At 51.5% G+C, this 20268-nt stretch overlaps 13 protein-coding genes across 13 annotated transcripts; 5 read left to right on the top strand and 8 right to left on the bottom strand. All coding sequences in view use genetic code 12, as the record gives it.

Moving 5' to 3' along the window:
• Window positions 1–35: 35 nt before the first annotated feature.
• DIURU_000013 (glutamate--tRNA ligase) lies at window positions 36–1538 on the top strand (the record flags this gene model as incomplete). Its single annotated transcript, XM_034153827.1, has 1 exon — window positions 36–1538. One exon carries the CDS (start codon window positions 36–38, stop codon window positions 1536–1538), a length of 1503 nt encoding a protein of 500 aa, XP_034015128.1.
• Window positions 1539–1563: 25 nt separating this feature from the next.
• On the bottom strand, window positions 1564–4860 carry SMC5 (DNA repair ATPase; the record flags this gene model as incomplete). The annotated part of the gene is made up of 1 exon (XM_034153938.1): window positions 1564–4860. One exon carries the CDS (start codon window positions 4858–4860, stop codon window positions 1564–1566), a length of 3297 nt encoding a protein of 1098 aa, XP_034015129.1.
• Window positions 4861–5170: 310 nt separating this feature from the next.
• On the top strand, window positions 5171–5664 carry MLC1 (Mlc1p; the record flags this gene model as incomplete). Its single annotated transcript, XM_034154049.1, has 2 exons — window positions 5171–5173; window positions 5242–5664. The coding sequence occupies 2 exons, from the start codon at window positions 5171–5173 to the stop codon at window positions 5662–5664; spliced, it is 426 nt and encodes a 141-aa protein (XP_034015130.1).
• Window positions 5665–5824: 160 nt separating this feature from the next.
• On the top strand, window positions 5825–6406 carry DIURU_000016 (uncharacterized protein; the record flags this gene model as incomplete). Its single annotated transcript, XM_034154160.1, has 1 exon — window positions 5825–6406. One exon carries the CDS (start codon window positions 5825–5827, stop codon window positions 6404–6406), a length of 582 nt encoding a protein of 193 aa, XP_034015131.1.
• A 69-nt stretch (window positions 6407–6475) lies between these two features.
• On the bottom strand, window positions 6476–7660 carry DIURU_000017 (ribosome dissociation factor; the record flags this gene model as incomplete). Its single annotated transcript, XM_034154271.1, has 1 exon — window positions 6476–7660. One exon carries the CDS (start codon window positions 7658–7660, stop codon window positions 6476–6478), a length of 1185 nt encoding a protein of 394 aa, XP_034015132.1.
• Window positions 7661–7822: 162 nt separating this feature from the next.
• ARC1 (Arc1p) lies at window positions 7823–8959 on the bottom strand (the record flags this gene model as incomplete). Its single annotated transcript, XM_034154382.1, has 1 exon — window positions 7823–8959. One exon carries the CDS (start codon window positions 8957–8959, stop codon window positions 7823–7825), a length of 1137 nt encoding a protein of 378 aa, XP_034015133.1.
• Window positions 8960–9153: 194 nt separating this feature from the next.
• Window positions 9154–10137, bottom strand: DIURU_000019 (mediator of RNA polymerase II transcription subunit 6; the record flags this gene model as incomplete). Its single annotated transcript, XM_034154493.1, has 1 exon — window positions 9154–10137. The coding sequence occupies one exon, from the start codon at window positions 10135–10137 to the stop codon at window positions 9154–9156; it is 984 nt and encodes a 327-aa protein (XP_034015134.1).
• Window positions 10138–10414: 277 nt separating this feature from the next.
• HNT2 (bis(5'-adenosyl)-triphosphatase) lies at window positions 10415–11020 on the bottom strand (the record flags this gene model as incomplete). The annotated part of the gene is made up of 1 exon (XM_034154603.1): window positions 10415–11020. The coding sequence occupies one exon, from the start codon at window positions 11018–11020 to the stop codon at window positions 10415–10417; it is 606 nt and encodes a 201-aa protein (XP_034015135.1).
• Window positions 11021–11179: 159 nt separating this feature from the next.
• On the bottom strand, window positions 11180–11902 carry DIURU_000021 (exosome non-catalytic core subunit; the record flags this gene model as incomplete). Its single annotated transcript, XM_034154714.1, has 1 exon — window positions 11180–11902. The coding sequence occupies one exon, from the start codon at window positions 11900–11902 to the stop codon at window positions 11180–11182; it is 723 nt and encodes a 240-aa protein (XP_034015136.1).
• Window positions 11903–12086: 184 nt separating this feature from the next.
• On the bottom strand, window positions 12087–13658 carry SAC7 (Sac7p; the record flags this gene model as incomplete). The annotated part of the gene is made up of 1 exon (XM_034154825.1): window positions 12087–13658. One exon carries the CDS (start codon window positions 13656–13658, stop codon window positions 12087–12089), a length of 1572 nt encoding a protein of 523 aa, XP_034015137.1.
• A 1638-nt stretch (window positions 13659–15296) lies between these two features.
• Window positions 15297–16349, top strand: DIURU_000023 (uncharacterized protein; the record flags this gene model as incomplete). The annotated part of the gene is made up of 1 exon (XM_034154935.1): window positions 15297–16349. One exon carries the CDS (start codon window positions 15297–15299, stop codon window positions 16347–16349), a length of 1053 nt encoding a protein of 350 aa, XP_034015138.1.
• Window positions 16350–16499: 150 nt separating this feature from the next.
• DIURU_000024 (adenylate kinase) lies at window positions 16500–17189 on the top strand (the record flags this gene model as incomplete). The annotated part of the gene is made up of 1 exon (XM_034155046.1): window positions 16500–17189. One exon carries the CDS (start codon window positions 16500–16502, stop codon window positions 17187–17189), a length of 690 nt encoding a protein of 229 aa, XP_034015139.1.
• Window positions 17190–17260: 71 nt separating this feature from the next.
• DIURU_000025 (uncharacterized protein) lies at window positions 17261–20050 on the bottom strand (the record flags this gene model as incomplete). The annotated part of the gene is made up of 1 exon (XM_034155157.1): window positions 17261–20050. The coding sequence occupies one exon, from the start codon at window positions 20048–20050 to the stop codon at window positions 17261–17263; it is 2790 nt and encodes a 929-aa protein (XP_034015140.1).
• Between the last annotated feature and the right edge of the window lie 218 nt (window positions 20051–20268).

Here is a 20268-nt window from a genome sequence, read left to right on the forward strand (position 1 = left end):
CGCCTGGGGTAATATCGGAGAGATCGAGACATACGATGAGGTCACTTCGATGGTACCTGAAATTTTCCCTTAAAAAAAAGCCAGCAGTGGTACCGCTGACACAGACAAGCCCACAGACTATTGGTCCTGCGCGGACACGGTTCGCTCCGTCGCCCACAGGGTTTCTTCATTTGGGCTCGCTCCGTACCGCCTTGTACAACTATCTCCTCGCCAAGTCTACTGGAGGACAGTTTCTCGTCCGATTAGAGGATACTGACCGTCAACGATTGGTCCCTGGTGCCGAGCAAAACATCTATGACTCCCTCAGCTGGTGTGGGCTCAAGGCCGACGAGTCACCCGTGGTGGGAGGTCCTTACGGGCCGTACCGCCAAAGTGACAGAATGGCCATTTACAAAGAATATGCCGACAAGTTGATTGCTCTGGGCCATGCGTACCGCTGTGACTGCAGTAAGGATCGTCTTAATGCATTGAGGGAGCTGGCAATGAAGCTTAAGCCGCCGACCACAGTCACTTATGACCGGAAATGCTTGCACGATCACGTTGAGACCGGAGGGGTGGTCAGATTCAAAAGTCCTGATGAATACGAACCGTTCACTGATAAAGTGCACGGTGATTTGAATTTGCAACCGCAATACAACTACCAGGACCGTCGTTATGATGATTTTGTGATCTTGAAGTCGGATGGCATGCCCACCTATCACTTTGCCAACGTGGTGGATGATCATCTCATGAAGATTACGCATGTGATCAGAGGTGAAGAGTGGCTTCCGTCCACCCCTAAACATATTGCACTTTACCGAGCCTTCGGCTGGGAGCCTCCTCAATTCGTTCACATTCCGTTGTTGACTTCATTGGCCGATAAGAAGCTTTCGAAGCGCCAGGGAGACATTGGAGTGATGTCTTTCAGAGATAAAGGGGTGTTGCCTGAGGCTTTAGTGAATTTTGTGGCGCTTTTCGGGTGGTCACCTCATCGTGACACCCCCGGTTTGTCTGTGGAAGAGTCTATGACTTTGGAAGACATTGTCTCGAAATTTTCGTTGGAGAACTTGACTCGTGGTAACGCTAAGGTTAACGACTCGAAGCTTTACTATTTTAACAAACATCATTTGGCGGAGAACATCAAGAATCCTGAAAAATTGGCTTCGCTAGTTGAAGACTACCAAAGACTCACAAACAACAAATACCCGGAAGAGTGGGTCACTAAGTTGATCAAGTATGCTGGGCCCAGTGTATCATCAATCAATGACATCGAGTCGCAACATCCTTACCTCTTCAAGCCTGTCGACTACAACGCCGCACAAAAGCCCCCAGCCAATGCTGAGGATATTCTTGCCTTGCTCAACAGCTCTTCCGACTTCAAGAAGCTGGTGAATGAACTCGCCAAACAGGGATTTGCTAAGAAAGATATATTCCAGCTGGCACGTTTTGCTTTATCGGGTGGAGTATCGGGGCTTGCCATTCCCTTGGTGATTGAACTTATTGGTCAGGACGAGTATCACGCTCGTTTGTCGGCAGCCTTAAACTACTTAAAATGTTAGCATGCACTTGTACATAGATATTACATTACTTGACTAATGCACGGAAGTCGAGATAGTTGCCGGCAGTTGCGCGAGACACAAGGTGGTCTGAGTCGGCAGCATAAATGCAATGAATCGCCATATCCTTCGAGTAGTACAACCCTGTCAAGAGTTTGGGCGTGACCAAAAAGTATTGCGATTCGGGGGAGACACTAGCAGTTTGCACTAAATTGCGATGCGCCGCCCGTTCATTGGTGGGGTCCATACCTTGGTTGATTTCATCAACAACCCGGAAGGGGGCGTCGGTAAGGCCTTGTATTGACATGATGAAAAAGATGGTGGCGACGGCTCGCTCCCCGCCAGATTGAGATTGGTGATCAAGTACCTTCAATGGCGCAGTCGGTCTGAACTGAGTGAGGATTCGTAGCTCGTAATCGCGGTATCTATCGGCTATACCAAGTTCAACTCGACCGTCACTTGCAACATCTTTAGTGAAACGCCTATTGAATTCATCAGAGATTCGCTCCACATACTCCTTCAATGCCGATAGCCAACGAGGCAGCAATTCCTCAATCTTTAATGCATTCTCTTGGATAGTGGCCTCGAGCTGAGGAATGCTATTAGCGATTTTGTCAAGATCCTGTTGTTTTCTGTGGAAGTTTTCGATGGCCGAACGATCAGAGTTCCCTTGCAATGTTAGAAGCTCTTCCTCCAAATGCTGAACCTTTTCGATCATGTTGGCCTCGCTGAATGTTTCAGCAGTTTTATACTCGTTCATCAAACCTTCAACTCGTTGTCTTAAATGGAGATCCGCACGCTCGTAGAATAATCTGATGGCATTTTCAATCGCAATCGACCGGTCAGTAGACTTAGCATCTTGATACGCTTTCTTAGCAGCTTGATAGACCTGCTTCATATCCTTGCCAATGGCATCAAGTTGCGACATTAAACCTTGCGCATTGCGTGATCGACTTTCAGCGTCGATGTACTTGAATTCCACGAACTTATACTGAGCCAATGCTCCCACGCGAGTGCCAAGATGATTAGAAAGATCCAAGCGCTTTCTCGCGAGCGCTCTATGAGCTTGCACAAGTTCCTCTTGAGACTTTTTGACCTCGTCAGAAAAATGTTCCGGAGAAAGCGTCTCGAGCTCGCTGATTTCACTTTCGACCTCTTTGATACGCTGTTCGACTTTATCATGATCCTTGTTCACCTTCACTTTTGTGTCTCTATGGCGACCAAGGTCATTGAATTGCTCCTGCAAGTCCTTCACCTCATCTCGTTTGCCACGCATACCATCCTCCAAAGTTTGAATTTCTGCAGTAATTTCACGCAATTTTAGATTGAGTTCAGCCTTAGCCTGCTCAATTCTTTGGATGCCATCTTCAGTGAGCCCCTTATTGTTCCCAAAATATTGTGCATTGCGAATCTTTTCGGTGGTATACCAAAGATCCCGGGACCCATAAGCGGACTTCTTCATATTGTACAGAGAAAAGTTCTCCATAAAGCGTCGTACGCGGTGTTGAGTGAAAAGGCTCTCGCTTTGAGCAATTCTAGACACCAAATCAGGGTTCATTGCGGCTTTCTTGACGGGAATCAAGTTAAGATATAACGTGCTGATAAGCATTTGGATCACTTCTTTAGGGCCTTCCAAAAAGTCAGACAAAACGCCATCAAATCCATACTCGGCAATGACGTTACGCGACAAGTTTGGTGCCTGTTCCCTCGAGATCACACGAAGGGGAGCATTGATATCACTGCCCAACAATTTTTCGATACGTTTGGCGTCCTCATTTGAGGTGACCGTGATTGAAAACCTCGAGTTATTATCCATAGCTGCTTCAAGATACTTGGCGTATGAAGGGTCTTTAGCCCAACAGGATACAACTGGACACTCCCAGTAGGTAGGAACATTCTCACCACTCTCTTTTAATCTGCGTAAGCGAAGATGAGCTTGATAAGACTGAGCGCGGATTTGGAAACGATAATTTCTACCATGTCCTCCGTTACCTTCAGGATCTAACTTCAGCAAGTTGTCAGTGGTAGTAAGACGTCTGTCGTACTCTTTGATTTGATTGGAGCACTGTTTGGCTTGGCGTTGTAAGTCGGAAATCTTGTCCCTATTGATATCAATATCTCTCTGAATATCCGCTTGTTCCGACCGAAGGCGATTACGCTCATCTCTGATTTCATCGATTTCGGATTGATCCACACGATCGGGTAATTCCTTCAATCTTTCCAAATACTTTTTTCTTTCAGCATTCTTCTTCAGTAACAACTTCTGTGAGTCCATGGCTTTCTTCCGCTTCAAAACAATCTCACCTTGGATAGATTTGAAATTTTCACGGTATCTGTCAATTTTGTCCTCAAGTGTATGTTGTGTCTGCTTGAGAGTTTTCAAAGAATCAGAATTACGTCCTTGGCGTAGCCTATCGGCCTTGACCGTGGCCTCCTCGAGAATGTTTCTCATGGGTTCAAGCAGCTGTTCATGTCTTTGAAATAATAACTTTGCTTCTTCGTAGTCCTGCTTGGTTTGTTGAAGCTGATGCGCCATATCGTGTTTCTGAGCAAAAGGGATTAACTCACGATGCATATCGACAACGGTCTTTTTCGCTTGGTACAGCTCATAGGCATCCTTCTCCTCCATGAGTTTGTCACGTTCGACCTCGAGCGTCTTTTGCATCTCTAGCAAGCGTTCCCTCTCGTCCTCACTCTCCTGAAGTTCGTTGTCCCAAGCGATCAATTGTCGGTGCCACTTCAACAAATGGCCATCACCCAACGTACGCTGAATTTCTTCAAGGAGCTTTTTGGAGTCCATCAGGGCAAACTCAGACACTCTTTCCTGGGGCAAAAAGTGGCACAAGTTATTGAGCTGGATATTAAATTCCTTAACCTTCGCTAACACTTCTTTCTCCAGCTTTAACAAACCATTGATGTACCAGGTCAGAGTTTTGGCATTGAAGTCTCGCCTGATGACGATGTTGGCAGGGTTATCGACCAATTCCACCTCGACCAGAGCCAGCGACTGGCCCGCCCGGATCATCAGCTTCATGTTGTCGCGACTAATAAGCTTGGGGTCGCCGCCCAAGCCGAGGCAGATGGCCGCCACCAATGTCAGTTTCCCCGTACCATTGGGCCCGATGACAAGGTTCAACGTTGGCGAGCAGCGGAACTCGCCATCGGCGTATGTGGTGAAGTTTTTGACCGTCACCCGAGCGATCTGGCCGCGGTGGAATTTGTCGGTGCGACGACGTTTTGGCAGCAGCGACCGAGTCGACAGCTCGGTCGTGCTGCTATCCTCCGTTTGGTGTCGTCCCCGTTTACGGGAGCCGCCCGGGGCCATGAGGATGTATTGATGGGGTATGCGCGTTTGACGCGTTGAATCAGGGATCATCGAGGTCGCCAAAGTGTGGCGCATGACCCCCTACTACACAAACCAAACGAGATAAGAATTTGCTGGATTTATGAACGAATAGAAACAAAGACAGATTCATAAATAAATGGTTTTCAAAACAATAATATCGCTTGATTTTAGCGAAACCGCCACCGATAGTGTTGATCTAGGGAGGTGGTGGATTTTCGCACCTCGCCTGCACACAGCCACATTCTGTTTACTTTTCATCAGATCAATACCACGTTATACACTACCAAGCATGGTAAGTCGACGACCGGTACCCGCCACGGGCACGCCACCTGACCAACTGAGACCATACTAACAATACAGAGCAACAACAAGACATACAAGGATGCCTTCGCGCTATTCGACAAGAAGGGGTCGGGCAAGATCCCTGCCGAGCATCTCGGCGACTTATTGAGAGCGGTGGGGCAAAACCCTACCCTCGCCGAAGTCAGCGAATTGCAAAGTGGCATTGGCTCCGAATTTGACTACGCCACCTACGAGAAGATCATCCAGAGACCCGACGGGTTCAAGCCGTTGGGGTTGCCGGAAGACTACATCAAGGGGTTCCAGGTGTTCGACAAGGACAACACCGGCTACATCGGTGTCGGTGAGTTGAGATACATTTTGACCTCGATTGGCGAGAAGTTGAGCCAGTCGGAAGTCGACGAGTTGTTGAAGGGGGTCAACGTCACCGACGACGGCAACGTTGACTACGTGGAGTTCGTCAAGTCGATCCTTGACCAGTAGGAGCCGAGGGGTTTAAGTAGCTCAATACCACAAATGCTTGTTAGAATCGAATAGGACTATTTTTGTGTAGCGAGTTTTTATAGCGACAATAGCTTTCATATATTAGCCGCATACCGTTTGGGGCCGAGCGCGACCGCCGTCTCACTCGTACCTCAATATCATGGACCCGTTGAGGAACCAGCGGTTCCATATGAAGCCCGAGCAGCGGCTTGAGGCGTTCTCGTTGACTGCAGGGATCATCGGGGGGATGACTGGTTTCTACGAAGGGGTGAAGATGCTGTCGCTCCGCTTCCTCACCGAGAACGGGCATCGGCTACCGCAGAACGTTGGGGGCTGGTACTTCTACCACAAGAAAAAGAACTATGTGATGATTCTTCTGGGGGTGAAACAGGCGTTCAAAGTGGGCACTAAGTACACGCTTGCTGTGGGGACCTTTTTCGGGCTCGAGGCCACCCTCGATAGGGCTCGCGGGTCCGTCGACTGCTTGAACACTCTGGCGGCGGCGGCGATATGTCTGGCGAGTTACGCGATATTTAACCGTATGAGGGGCAGTCAGATCCGTAAGTTTACCATTCGTGGTGGGGTGATGGGGCTCTGTCTTGGTTTTGCCCAGGACTTCTTGATTTACGCTCGTGGCGGTGATGTGTGGTACTTGGAGAGTATGGGAGTGAAACACCCGCAAGTAGCTCAAGCGTCGCCGCTGGCTGATGCTCCGGTGCTGATAAGAGCGCCGCCGGCCTGACCAAATTTCTAACCTGTATATATATATATATATTATGTAAAATCATCTAATGACATTATCACGCTCGTATCACTCATCATCGTCGTCATCTTCTTCCAAGTCGTCGTCAAGGTCAGGTACCGGGTATTTAAGCAACGCCGCAATTCCCGTCAATTGATTGAGCTGGACCCCCAGATCGTGTAAACTGGAGAAGATAAGCACTTCCGCCCCCAACGCTTTCGCCCGCTCGGTGAGATCAATGTAATGGCGCCGTTCTTGAATGTCATCGCTTCGGAATAAACTATCAGAGACCATAAGGTACCGCACAGCGTCGATGTCAAGCGCCTTCTCCACTTCGGCCCTGCCGTACCACGCACGACCATCATCGTCGTTAAGTGCCGTTTCAAATTGGTGTAACACATCCAGCTCAGCGGCAAACTTGGTTTCAGCCAATTGCTTCTTGACAGCAGGATCAGTAAGTGCTTCTTCTAAACCCTGTAAGTAACCGGTGGACGAGTGGGCGATGATCACTTTACTCTTGTTTTTGAGCACCAGTTCAAACATCTTCTTCTCGGGACCTCCCAGCAGCACTCCTGCCTGAGCCGAAGTGAAGAGTTTATCGTACAACAGCTTCGCCACAAACCCGGGGGACACGAACATGATGACTTTAAGCCGGTCAAAGTCAAAATGTCTCAACATCGTTTGTAAGGTGTTCGTCAAGAACTTATCCACCGCCTGGTCGTGGTCTTTGCTGCCGTACTGAGTGGATTTTCGCGGGATTGACTTCTCCACTTTCGCCTTAAGCACCGTCATACTATCGGTAATAAAACAAATGTGCGCCACACCTTCCTGAAGCACCACCGCACCAACATCAGCTTTGCTTTCGATGTTAGACAAGTCGTTTAAAATAGTCATATCGTATTCGTCCCAGCTATCCTTGATAATGGTGAGATTAGCCCCCAATTCGACATCGATGGTGTGGTACGAGTTCAATGGCACGTTTTCATTGGGCTCAATCAGCTTACCCAGGATCCGCATATCATCAGCACTGGACACGTAGTCGACATCTTCCACCTGAAGTTTCAAAGTTAACGCCATCTTCTCCACTTTAGCCTTACCCTTGTCGCCTTTCTTGACCATGCGATGAGTCAGCGCCACCACGGTATCGCCTTTGGCCACCAAATTATAAATATACCACAAGTCCTCAGCGTCTTGAGGGACGACGGTCAACGCCACCCGCTTATCCTTAAGCTTGACCTTATTCTTCACAATCATCGCTAGTATGGCAAACTAGCAGGGGTCGCACTGAAAAAAGCCAATGAGGCAGACTACAATCGTCACCGCTTCAGATATAGGAAATTCGAATTAGCTGAGTAAGTAGTTGTATACATATATATACAGGGGGTCGTGGAAAACGAGAGTGAGAGGAACAGACGCTTACTTGACGTCGGCGTTGACGATGGTCGAGTTGTGGCAGAGCTCGCCCTTCTTGTTGACCAACTTGGCGGGGGGCTTGCCTTCGACGGTGTAGGTAACTTCGAAGGCGTCGTTGGTGGAGAAACCCGGTTGCACCGCTTCCCAGATCTTCTTCTTGGGGTTCAATTGCTTTTCGGGTTCGGCGTCGTAGCCTTCAAAGAAGATCTTGTCACCCGGTTGCGACCCAGGAGGAGGGTTGACGAATTCAACCTTGTCGTCCTTAGACGCACACAACACCATGGCACACAGCTTGATGCCTCTCATGGTGACGGGCTTCAAGTTGGCCACGGTGACGACGTATCTCTGTTGCATGTCTTCCAAAGGCACGTACTTGACGAGACCCGAGCACACGGTTCTGGGCCCTTCTTCGTCGCCCATCTGGATCGTCGACACGTAAAGGGCATCGGCGTCGGGGTGCTTGACACACTTTTCGATGAAACCGACACGGAAGTCGATCATACCGGGGTTAGGAGGCACCGCCGCCGCTTGGGGCTTCTGGTTGGCGGCAGCCTTAGCCTTCTTCGCTTCCTTCTTGGCCTTGGCTTGTTCGGCACGCTTTTGCTTTTCCTCTTCGGTAAGCTCCTTTTGGTTACCGCCCTTGGCCTTGGCATCGCCACCAGCAGCGGCAGCGGCATCGCCCTTCTTGTCCTTCTTGTCCTTCTTGCCCTTAGCATCGGCACCAGCGGCGCCAGCGGCGTCCTTCTTCTTCTTCTCCTTCACTTCCTTGGGGAGCTCGATGTCGAGGTTGACCACAAGCTTATCGGGGACTTCGATAAGACGGTTTTGCACCAAGTAGGCCCATCTGAGGATGTGTCTGTACTTGGCGATTTGGTCGATGCTGGTCCACTTGACGGCGATGGGGTAGACAGTAGCGAACACGGTGAAGTCGGCTTTGGACGGGACGTTACCGGCAATGAAGGTGCGGGTTCTCAAGTTGTCGTTGAGGGCGGTCAAAGTTTGCGGCTCGTCGAGTCTGTTGGCGAGGGTGCAAAATTGCAGGGCAAGCGCCTCTTGTTCGGGGGTAAGCGTGAACACCGACAAGTCCGCTTGGGCCACGTTGGCCAACGACACCGGCTTGAAGTTGTTGAAGGCGTCCATTTATGAGGTTGTGGTGGGGTGAGAGGGGGAGCGGGTGAGGTGATCGATGGCTGAAAAATCTCGCCCGTTTTAGATTATATGCAGGAAAACCCCACACCGAAAAGCTGATAACGATAGTGTGATGAATAACCACAATCATCGGTACAGCTTTTTATTATTAAGAAAGTTTCATTATGTCATTACTATTAGTCGAGTTATTCATGCTGTTTCACCTCGGGGTTGACGGTGAGCCCCAACATCTCCACCGTCGACCCTTTACCATATAAGGGGATATCGTCCAAGTAGATACTGGTGGTGCTGGCCTCGGTGGGGGAGTCGCCGGCACTGGTGGTGGCACCGCTGCTCCCGTTGAAGCTGATGCGGCTGGCGCCGGCTCCAGCAGTGCCCAAGTTTGACAGCTGGACAACGTTGTTGAGCAAATTATCAAAGGCACTGGCGGTGATTTCGATGGCTGAGGGCGTCGAGATGCCTGCCAGTGCTGACAGCGGGTTATTAGTGCCTGCCACTGAGGCAATGGCGGCGGGAGTACCCCCCGATATCTGTGGAGTCAGCGCCACTGTGGCTGCTCCCAGAGCCGCTCCCAGCGTCTTATTCGGTGCCAGAGTGCCCGGTGCCAGCAGCCCCAGGGCTCCCGACCCCACCTGAAGCTGGCGCTTATTGTTATATGAGTGGACCCCGTCCAGAAGGTGGAATTTGGTCATATCGTGGATAAGTTCCATTGAGTTTTTCATCGCCAACACACTGGCCAAGAGCCGGGAACTGACGATATCAAAGATTTTTGGCGCCTGGTAGATATTGGCGCCGATGACGTAGTAGTCCTCAAGCGGCTCTGTCCGTGACGGCGGCGGGTCGTTATTGTTGTTATCAGTAATCTTCTTCTCTCCTAGCGTCCGTCGCTGTTTGCGGATGACCCAGAAGTCGGGCTCCCTTGTATAGGCAATGGCATACTCGACGCCGTTCATCCAGGCAAGCTTGCTTTGGAGATACTGGTAGAATGTCATCCCTTGGGGGATTTGCACCTGCTGGTGCTGGAACTGCATGATGACGGTCTGGTTATTCGACGTCCGGTCGTAGAACGGCGACAACCCAAAGTACTCGAGGACGTTACCGGTGTGGAGCCCGCGCTCCTGGATGAACTCCGGCAGCTTCCATTGGATCTCGTCGAGCGCTTCGTTCATGGAGAAGATGAATGGTAGTGCGCGCCAACGTTTTGTGGGACAACTGGATAAGTATATTGATGGATGAAGCGAGTATTAAGAATTTGATATGAAATTGAAGAGAATATTTCCAATGTACCATAGCAAGGACTTATGTAAGGGTGATTTCGTATTGTATGATCAAAAGACCAACGAATGGTGGCATTGTAAGAGGTTGAGATAAATAAAAAAGTAACCAAGCTTCAGGTTAAGATCGTCTTGGGTATGTCATCAATTATCGTGTCTATACAGTCCCCGCTCAGTAGCTTTTGTCGTGGAGAACGCGTTCAAAGTCAAAGTGGGTCGCCACCGCGTCCTCGCGGCGCTGGCGATCAATATCGGCGATGTAAGCGCTCAATTGGCGGCGCAACGACTCCGTCTCCTGGGCCATGTCTTCAGCGGAACGGTCGACTCTGTCGGCGTCCTTCTGTTCAAGCTCGGCGCCGTGGTGGTCGCGGTAAGCCTTTTTGCGGGCAAAGAACTCCTTATACTCTTCCTCAAGGTCCAGCTGTTCCAACGCCTTATAGATGGAGTCGCCCCAACCGTCGTCCTTATGGCGAGGGATGATATGGGTGTGGAGGTGCGGCACCAGCTGGCCCAGCTCGGGCCCGTCTTGTATGGCAATATTAAGGGCGTCGGCTTTATACGTCTGCTGGATGAACTTGTGGATGAGCTGGATGGTGTTCATGTAGTCGGTCAGCTCTTCCCACAGGAGGTCGGCGAGTCTGAGCACCAGCGTCCGCAAGGGCACCACTAGCACGTGGCCGGGGACCAACGGGCGCACGTTGACGAGCGCGTAGCAGTACTTGGAGCGGAAGAACACCTGGCTGGTGACGACCCATTTGTAGAAGTATATCTCTGACATTTTGGCGATGAATTGGTTGTATTAATCAGGGTCAATTGCCGCCGAAGAGGGCAAGCGGGCGCCGGGCGAATTTATACTATGGCGGGTGCGCGACCGGCGCAAGCCGCCCCACCTAAAAGATAAGACAGAGAGAAAACACTAAACGATTATGCGTAATGATTACGGGGTGCGGTTAAGCAAGTAGCTATTGATGTTGGCGCGGATGGCGTTGGCCTTGGTGGCACAGGCGTCTAACGTAGTAGTGACGCCGCTGGCGTCGCCGTCGAGCCACATGCCGACGATGCCGTCGTCGGCCAACGCCATGAAACTGGCGACGCCGGCGCCGCTGGCGCCCAGGGTGACGACGTCCCTCACCTCGATCTCGGCATCGACAAGCGCCACCAGGGCACAGTTCACCATCCACAGCGCAAGCCGGTGGAGGTTGCTGGGGTCGTCGCAGGCCATCACATGGACGTAGACGTCGATCGTCAGCTTGGGGTACTTGCTAAGGAGCACCAGCGGCAACAAGCTCGTCTCGACAAACAGCGACAACCGCTGCTCGACGCCAGTGAGCTCCAGGAAGTTGGGGGCGCCGTCGGTGCCCTGGGGGACGTGGGGCATAAACTTCGTCTCCACCAGGAACAGGCCTCGACTGATGAACAGGTTATTTATCGGGCGCGGGCCATACACAGAACATGCTAATATGATCAGCCCGTCGCCCACCTCCATGTAGCACAGCCCGTTGGCGTTATCGATGTTGCCCGCTTGTACGAAAAACTTGTCTTCGGTGGTGGCATCGGACATGGTGACGTCTTTTTCTGGCTCATTATCCTTAGGGTTTGATGATATCCCCACGGCGGGGGTGATGGCGTTTGCCGGTCCTAGCAACCGTCGTCTGTCCATTTATTTGGGGAGATTTGATATATGGCGATGGCGACGCTAAGATGGGCTTTAGTGCGCGCTGCGCGGGGCGCCGCGAGCGATGGGCACACTAACATTTGGAGTTATATGAAAGCTGTGTTTATACTCGTACAAAAAGTGTCTCATAATAGTACATAATCCCAGATTAGGTTAGTTTACAAGGTCATTAGGGTTCGTGGGGCGTGGAGGGGGTGGGGGTCACCTGCACCGGGAAATGTTCCACCGACAGCACCACAATCACGGGGTCCTTCGCTGTCAGTGCCGACAGCGAGTCGGCCACCGCAGCGGTGTCGACGGAGAGACGCGGCGGGCCCTTGGGCTCGGGGGAGTGCAACGGCAACGGTTCGGTTTCCAACGGCGTTGTCGTCGTCAGCGTCGCCGGCGACACTCCCGCCGACGTCAGTACGTCGAGGCGCGTGGTGGGCGGGGGGAGCAGCGCTTCCGTGAGAAGGGCCGCCGTCGGCGCGGGGAATACCGGCACCAGAGTGGAGGTGGAAGGGGCGGGGGCAGGGGCGGCGACAGCGGCATGGGCCCCGTGGTTGGGCAATAACTTGTAGGCGTACTGGATGAGGAACTCCACCACCAGTTGTGAAAGAGCGTATTCATCGGGGTCCATGTCGTGGTCGGGATGGGACAAAATCAGCGGCTGGAAAATGGCGGCCAAGTTGCGCAGGGACATGAGGTTTTCGCAGGAGTGGTTTTGCACCATCGCCAAGAGATCGAGGATGTAGAATAAAAGCTGCTTCAGCAAGTTCGGCAACTGCAGCACCAACTGCTTATATTCTTCGATGGCGCAATGGACGTCGCGGGTCAACTTGCGGTAGTTTTTGCCCTTGCGGGGCCGTTCCAGCGTCGGTGTCGTCACCAGCGGCCCCGCATTCTCAGCGTCGTCGCCGGCCAGATTAAATCGATCAACGTTGGCCTCGGTGAGCGGCGACACGTCGTCGGCGTCGTCCTGACTTCGTAACAGCTTATTGGGGTTTTCCGCTTTGAATTTCATGTAGTTGATGATGCGGGGGCGTTCGCGTAACGGGTCACGAAAGCTTTCGTACATGTCCAACGGAATTAATGGTTCGGGTAATGCATTGAGGTAGCGGCGCAATATCAGAGCGGCGTCGTGGACGGTGTAGCCGTCCCAAGAGAGCTTTTTGCCAAAGTCCGGCGGGCTATCGAAGATCTGCTGGAGTTCCTTTAGCCGTTTCAGCGACCCGCCGACGCGGAAAATGCCCTCGACGGTCAACCCTTTCTTTTTAAGGTAGACGCCGCACTTGGCGACGACGATGGGGATGCGGCCGTACAGCTGGGTGTCGTCGGCGGAGTCGCTAAAGATGGAGATTTTGGCCAGCGCCTGGTCGATGGCGACGTCTAGCGGCACGCCAAAGTACTTGGAGTTGGTGTCAATCAAGGGGTTATGCTGCAAAAACGAGTCGCGGTGCTGCCGTATGCTGGTCAGCGCCTCGCTCATGTTAGTGTTAGAGTTGGAGCGGCCGCGGGAGGCATTGGGGGCGTTGACGTTGGTCAGCGATCGCAGTTTATGGTGGAGCAACGGGCGCAAGAACTCGCTGGCGCGGGGCAGGAGCGGCAGGGTGGCGAAGTTGAACTCGCTGGTGCCCAGCGACTGGGGGATGGGGATCAGCTGCGACGGGCCCGTCGGCGCCTGGAGGGAGTCGGCCTTGGTGGGGGAATGGTCGGAAAAGTCGCCATCGCCCATGTCGTTGACCAGGTCGCTCAGCAACATGCTCCCGCGCTTGAGGGTCTTCACCCACCCGAATATCGAATTCCGGTTACTCGGGCTCGACAGATGGCTCATGGGGCAACGCCAAACACTGGGGGATACTCGGCCCGCAAACGATTCAGGCTCTCGAGGGAAGCGCGGTGTCTAGCCTGGGTGTCACTGAAAGGAAAAAAAAAGGTCGCTCGCTCGCCCACGTCTTCCGTCCGGCATATTCGACCCGCACCCGTAGTCCACAAACCCTTGCCGTGCACATCGGTAAGATCGATTACAAAAATAGGCCCTGCCTGCCCTGCCTGCCACCACCGCAAACCAACAGCAACGGTGACGGGGCTCGGGAATTTTACCCACCGCAGGAGGCGACGCGTCGCCACCCCTACGATAAGCTCCGTTGCGGTCACCCACCCGCCAGAGCCTAGCTATCTTAGTTTACTAGCTACTGTCTGCTCACTAGTGACGCGTCGACGCTGGTAGGATAATTCCAGTGACGCGGGACGGTGGGGGTCTGGTCTCACTCAGCGGCCGCGGCCGCTGCCTCTTTTGTTTATTTTTCCCTCGAGTGACGCCGCCTGCCCATTTCGGGGTAGAGTGCGTCGATCGGGCCCATCACCGCCAAACGGGCGAGTGTCCCTCCTCGCAACCTCCCCTGGCAACAAGATAATAACAACGTATCAGCCTCTCAACAAAGCCTATTGTTTAAAGCCACCTGGAGGTCGTCGCCCGCACTCAGGCGCCCCGAGCATGGTTGCCAGGGGGTTGAGGCAGCCACCGCTACTGAGGCAGCGTTTGCGTTGACGACCATGCACCTGTGGGTAAGGTTATGAGGGCCTGGCGAGCCCACCCAAGCCCCTAGGAATCCCCCGCCCGGCCACCATCGCATTTCAGCAACAAACACCGCTTGCGCCTACTGGCACCGACATAAGCATGATGCCGTCGCCGCTGGTGTTTTCTTGGGCTCACGCTCCGGGGCTGTCATCGCCACCTACTGACACCTGTGATTATCGTTAAAAGCATATGTCGCGGTTTGTGCGATCGTATTCCCTACTGCGTAATCGCCTGAGCGCTAATCTCTTTCTCTACTTTTCATCCCTTGCCACCGCTTCCTTGGAGAACGGCTACACTTACCCCCACATCAAAAACGCCCTAAAAATCAGAGTTACCTCAAAAATAGAGCTGCTAGCGTTGTTGACGTGGGCACAAGGTTTTTGACCTGCACACAGCCCCGGTTTAAGGTGGTGGGTGTCATTGCCACAGCCTCGTGAGTATCCTGCCGCGTTGACCCTTGCTAACCCCCAATTGGATCATTGGACTTCGTAGTGGGGATCTTACCCGGCTCCTACCGTTTCTGCCACCTAATTTTAGCCATCAACGGGCTCATCACCGCCTTCCAAGGGGCTGTGGTTCGTATCTTGGTGGCTGACGATTGCCACCCATCACTCTCTGCACTTTCTTTTCTCAAGGGAATGCGGTCTACATATTGTTTCAGCCTTGATTCCTTGGCTAAAAATGACCGTCATCCCACTTTGTGGTCCATGGTGGCGATGCCGCCAGATTTTACTTTACTAAGGCTTGAGAGGTAACCATGTTGCAGCACCAGCCTAAGTCGCACCGAAAAATTCGAAGCGGTCTCCCACGCAAACCCTCATGGCGGACGACTTGTTTGGTGACGATGAAGAGGTAGCCCTCTCTCCCGAACAATCTCCCGTTTCGCCTGCGTTACCCCCTGACAGCGATAACGATGACGACGACTCCAGCGATGCCCAGCCGCTTAAGGAGATCGACACCCTGTTACCGCGGCACGCCTTCACCGACTACTTCGACGCTAAGACTTATTCGCTCAAAGTGCCGAAATTTTTAAATGTGGACGCTCGTCCGTTTGATCCTAACGATTTTAAAGCCGAAGTGGAAAAGATCGAAGAACACATTCGCAAGTCGAATGATCTGGAGAAGCTCATCCAGGCCGAGCTCCTCTCGCAAAAATTGGTCAACGCCAACACCATTCGCTGGCGATACAGTTCGGGCGCGGGCCAGGACGTTATCAAGCAGAGTAACGCCCACTTTGTCGAGTGGGACGACGGCTCCATCAGTCTTAAAATCGGCAGTGAGTTGTTTGACTTTAAGCCGGCAGTGGTCACCGACTCGTGGCTCGTGAAGCTGCATGATGACTACGACATGCTTCAAACTGATGCCATCATTGGCGAACTGGTCAACTTGTTGCCGGTGTCGACGCAGACCAAAACCCATCAAATGTTGACGAAGACGGTGTCGGGGCAGCGGGTAAAGGGCAAGATTCTCAGTACCATCACTAAGGACGACCCCTTGGCCAAGCAACGTATTGCTGACGAAATGGAAAAGAAGTCGCTTAAGCTCAAACGGCAAATGGAAAACAAGCGTCGCGCCCAAGAAGACCGCGAGGGCCGGTCGGGGTCGCCCCTGTTACACGAGCCGCTGTATTCTCGTTTTAACCGTAACTATGCTGGTGAGGATTACGATGAAGAAGACGACTTTGTCGCTGCTGATGATGATGAAATTGAGGAGGAAGAGGAAGAGGAAGAAGAAGAAGAGTTCGACTCGGACGAAGAACGGCGCCGTGCCGACCGGTTGAAGAAGGTGAAGGAAGATGGCAAAGAACAGTATAAGGAAGAGTCCAACCGCAAACGACGGAGAATCATCGACTCTGACGACGACGAAGAGTAATAAGATTTTCAGTCTTACAAAGAAACCTTGTATAATTAACGCGCTTTTAATTTTTGAAGTTTCCCCAGGCGATGACGTAATTTGTAGTATTCGGTCGTTCTCCAAAAGTAATCGAAAATGCGACTTTGAGTGGAGAGATACCCCAATACCATGTCCCTCATTCGCCCGCTCCGTCTCCTTTTGTTGGGCGCCCCCGGTCTGGGGAAAGGTACCCAGACGCTGAGACTTCTTAAGGAGTTCCCCACCATCAACGCGGTGTCGCTGGGAGACATTTTGCGGTCTGAAATCGCTAAGGGCAGTGGTATTGGTAAAGAAGCTGAAGGCTATATCAAGGAAGGGACGCTTGTTCCCGATCTGGTAATGGTGAAGTTGATTACGGGCCATCTTATGAATCCCAAATGGCCCGGTCTGGGAGAGAAGGCATCGTTTTTGCTCGATGGGTTCCCCCGCACGGTGCCTCAAGCGTCGCAATTGGACCAGGTCTTAGATAGCCACAATCGCGAGCTAAACATGGTGGTGGAGCTCGATGTCGACCAACGAGTGATTTTGGACCGTATCGAAGCCCGCTGGGTGCATGTGCCACTGGGTCGTGTATACAACTTGGACTATAATCCGCCAAAGAAACCTTACACTGACGACGTTACTGGCGAACCGTTGACTAAACGGGCTGACGATACCGCCGAAGTGTTTGGCAAACGGTTGGATACTTACAACCGGGAATTGGCTCCGTTGAAGCAATACTACCAAAAGCGCGGCGTCCTCCACACGGTGCTGGGCAACACCTCCGACATTATCTACCCAAAGTTGTCCCAGTTGATCAAGGACAACTTCTGTAAATGAGATGAGGTATTCATAAAAAGAATGTATCAGTATGTATATATACATAGGTAAATGATAAGACCGGTCAACAGTCATTCACCAGTATACGTGTGCCAGTTCTTGGTGATGTCGCGACCCTTGATCTGTCGAGGAGCCGTGCGGGCAGCGGTATCGGTAGGCAGCCGTTCAATGGACCCGATGGCACCGTACTTGCGACGAGCGGACGCCCACCGCCGTGGGTTTTGTTCTTCCTCGCGGAAAATGTCAATATCGGTTTCGTAGCCTCTCTCGTGGAGTCCCGTGAGATCGTCGGCGTTATCCAGTAAGATCTTAATGAAACTGGGACGTCGGTCAGCAAATGGGTCCTCAACATCACCCAAAAGCGGCAGACGCTCGCCCTTCTTCTTGGAGCACATGCCGAATATCGTCACCAATAATGCCAATAATGCCACAAGCAATAATCCACAAATGATCCCGATACCAACCAGCACCCACCCTAAATGGATATGAAGGAACGGCAGATCGGGATTGATCCATTTGAGGTTAAGCGGCTTGTCCAACACAAACACGCAGGGACCCAGATAGGGCAGATTAGGGTGTTCACATCCGTACAGCACCACTTCCACTTGATGGTCCTTATTATAGCCAGCAGCTTCGATTTTGTCGGTGTTGACGTATTGCAAATATGTCTTGGATCCCTGGTGACGACAGATCAATCCAGCCTTTTCATCAGTGAGATTAGTAGCAATCACTTTCGATGAATTATAAGGACAGCCACTGACACAATCAAGGAGATTGGCAAGTTCATTTTCGGGGACCAAGTGGAAGTTGAAAAGATTGGTAAGCTTATCAAAGCTGGAGGTGATGTTGAAATCTTTTAAACTTTCTTGCGATGGCACAAGGAGCGAGAACTTGGGTTTCTCTCCTCGAAGACCAAGTGCCTTCTCTAGACCGGGCACTAACTTGATTAATTCCAAGACGTTGGGAGCATGAGCATCGGTGATGGTGGTATTGATCAACTGCTTCAACGGAATATTCAAGTGGTCAGGAAGGATGACGTCAGGCACCAAGTGGATCACACCTTGGTTGAACAATACATCGGAGTCTGGAGGTACAAAAACACTGGTCTCATTAATGGTAAGATATGATGTCAGCTGAAGAGGACGATCAACGAACACGTGCTCGCCATTCAAAAGCTTGAATTTAGTGGGTGATTTCGGTGAGAAGTCGGAGTAAATTGGCGATTTCACAAAGAGACCCTGAAGCACACTATTCATCCAGTGAGGGTGATCTTCAAGAAAATCATACACAAGACCCATAGTATTCCAATTGGTGTGGGGCTTGCATTGAGCTGAGATCGAGGCATCGACTTGGGCACAGGGAAGGAACGCAGAATAGCCGCCATCGTCATCAAAGTCAAATAGTTTATGCGCTAGAAGCAACTCCAACGTCTTCAAACAGTTTTTCTTATCAAGGATGATATCACGAGTACGCCCGGCACTCATGATTTCTCCCATCACTCGTTTAAGCGATGATGGAAGTACCACTTCGCTATCAACCACGTATATCTCTGATTTGCCAGCATCAAAAGGTCCTTCAATGACGTTGATCGCATCGTTAAGCGTGATGATATCGCCATCTTCATCAGTTGTCAACTTATGCTTAAAGCAACCACTGACTCGCTTATTAGAGCACATGAGCGAATCCACAAGCCCATGATTGGCTTTCTTTTCACTAAACTGATAAAGAAGTTGTTGCTTAGAGCTGAACTTGCGAATCATCATTTCATCGTCGCCAAAGTCGTCACGATCAGTGACATCAACAAATAATCGATAATTTGACTTCTTTTCTTTGAGCAAGTGTCCAAGTTTGCGGAATTTGAGCTCTTCCACGAATTTCGAGTAGTGAAGCGAAAAGAGCACCTTTTCAAGCGTCATCGATGCCACATTGACATCGAGTGCTTTAATGGAAGTAGGGGTATCAAAAACGTGCACCGCCGCATCCGCGAGAACGACACTGACCACCAGGGCCGCACCATTGATTTCGACGTGTGTGGCATTATGCTTAACTTTGTGGCCGTTAAATTTGGAGTCGGTACCATTGGGACCAATGATGTATCGCAGCAGACTAATGCTATCCAAAAATTTGGCAATATCTTTAGCCATGGTGGCCTGAGCATCTTCAGTCAATTCAATCTCCTTAACTTGCTGAGCTCGGTAAAGCCCGGTATAGTATATCCGTTCTGTTTGGGAGAGGCCACCATAGATGGCAGTATCTGACGGTAAGAACACTGTCCGACGGTGCTTGAAAAACTTGGCACAATAATTAGGTTCGCGTTGTTCCATGGACTGGAATAGCTGCTTAATAAAGCTAACCGCTGAACCATTGATGCTATCAGAGGCATCATTTAAAAGCACCCGACACGCCGTTGGTTTCTCTGGGAGTAATCTCATAATTCCTTGGATAAACAGTTTCTGGTGTTTAGCGTAAATGTCCTCTTCCACAATGGGGGCCACATAGTCCACCACATACTCCATCAGCTCAAAGTCAGGCACGATCTCGATGGTATAATTTGACCCGTCAGGGTTTTGGTATGCGGTTTCAAAAATCACCGGTTCCTTTGGCATCCACCCGACTCGCATCCGCTGGTAGAGAATGTACTTGTAAAGCTCTTCAACTTCGCCTTCATCGACAAACGCAGCGTTAACGGGAGCAAACAACGTGATGTTCTCCATCAAGTTGATTTCGGGGACCAACCCTTTCCTCTGGATAAGTCGTAGAAACTTGGAGTACTGTGGCTGGGACGAGAGGATATCGATAATGGACGACGGCGACGGCGCCGGCTGCCGGGAGCTGGTCTTGGTTGCCGCCGCTGCCACCATCGCTAGCGCGAGGTGGAACACCATCAACAACCCTAGCACCATTTATTTGCAAATGTAAGGATACCGACGGCAGAGGCGGGAGGGGAGGGGGGCTAACGATGGATGCTGCTGCGGTCGCACGGGCCAAGGGTGGGTGGGTGGCTCGCTCCACAAAACCGCACCCACACGTGCCAGCTTCCCCAGTGCGGGTGTGGCTAGTGAACAGGCTAAGTGGTACA

Source organism: Diutina rugosa (assembly GCF_008704595.1).
Source record: "Diutina rugosa strain CBS 613 chromosome Unknown scaffold28_size161324, whole genome shotgun sequence".
Taxonomy (NCBI): Eukaryota; Fungi; Ascomycota; class Pichiomycetes; order Serinales; family Debaryomycetaceae; genus Diutina; species Diutina rugosa.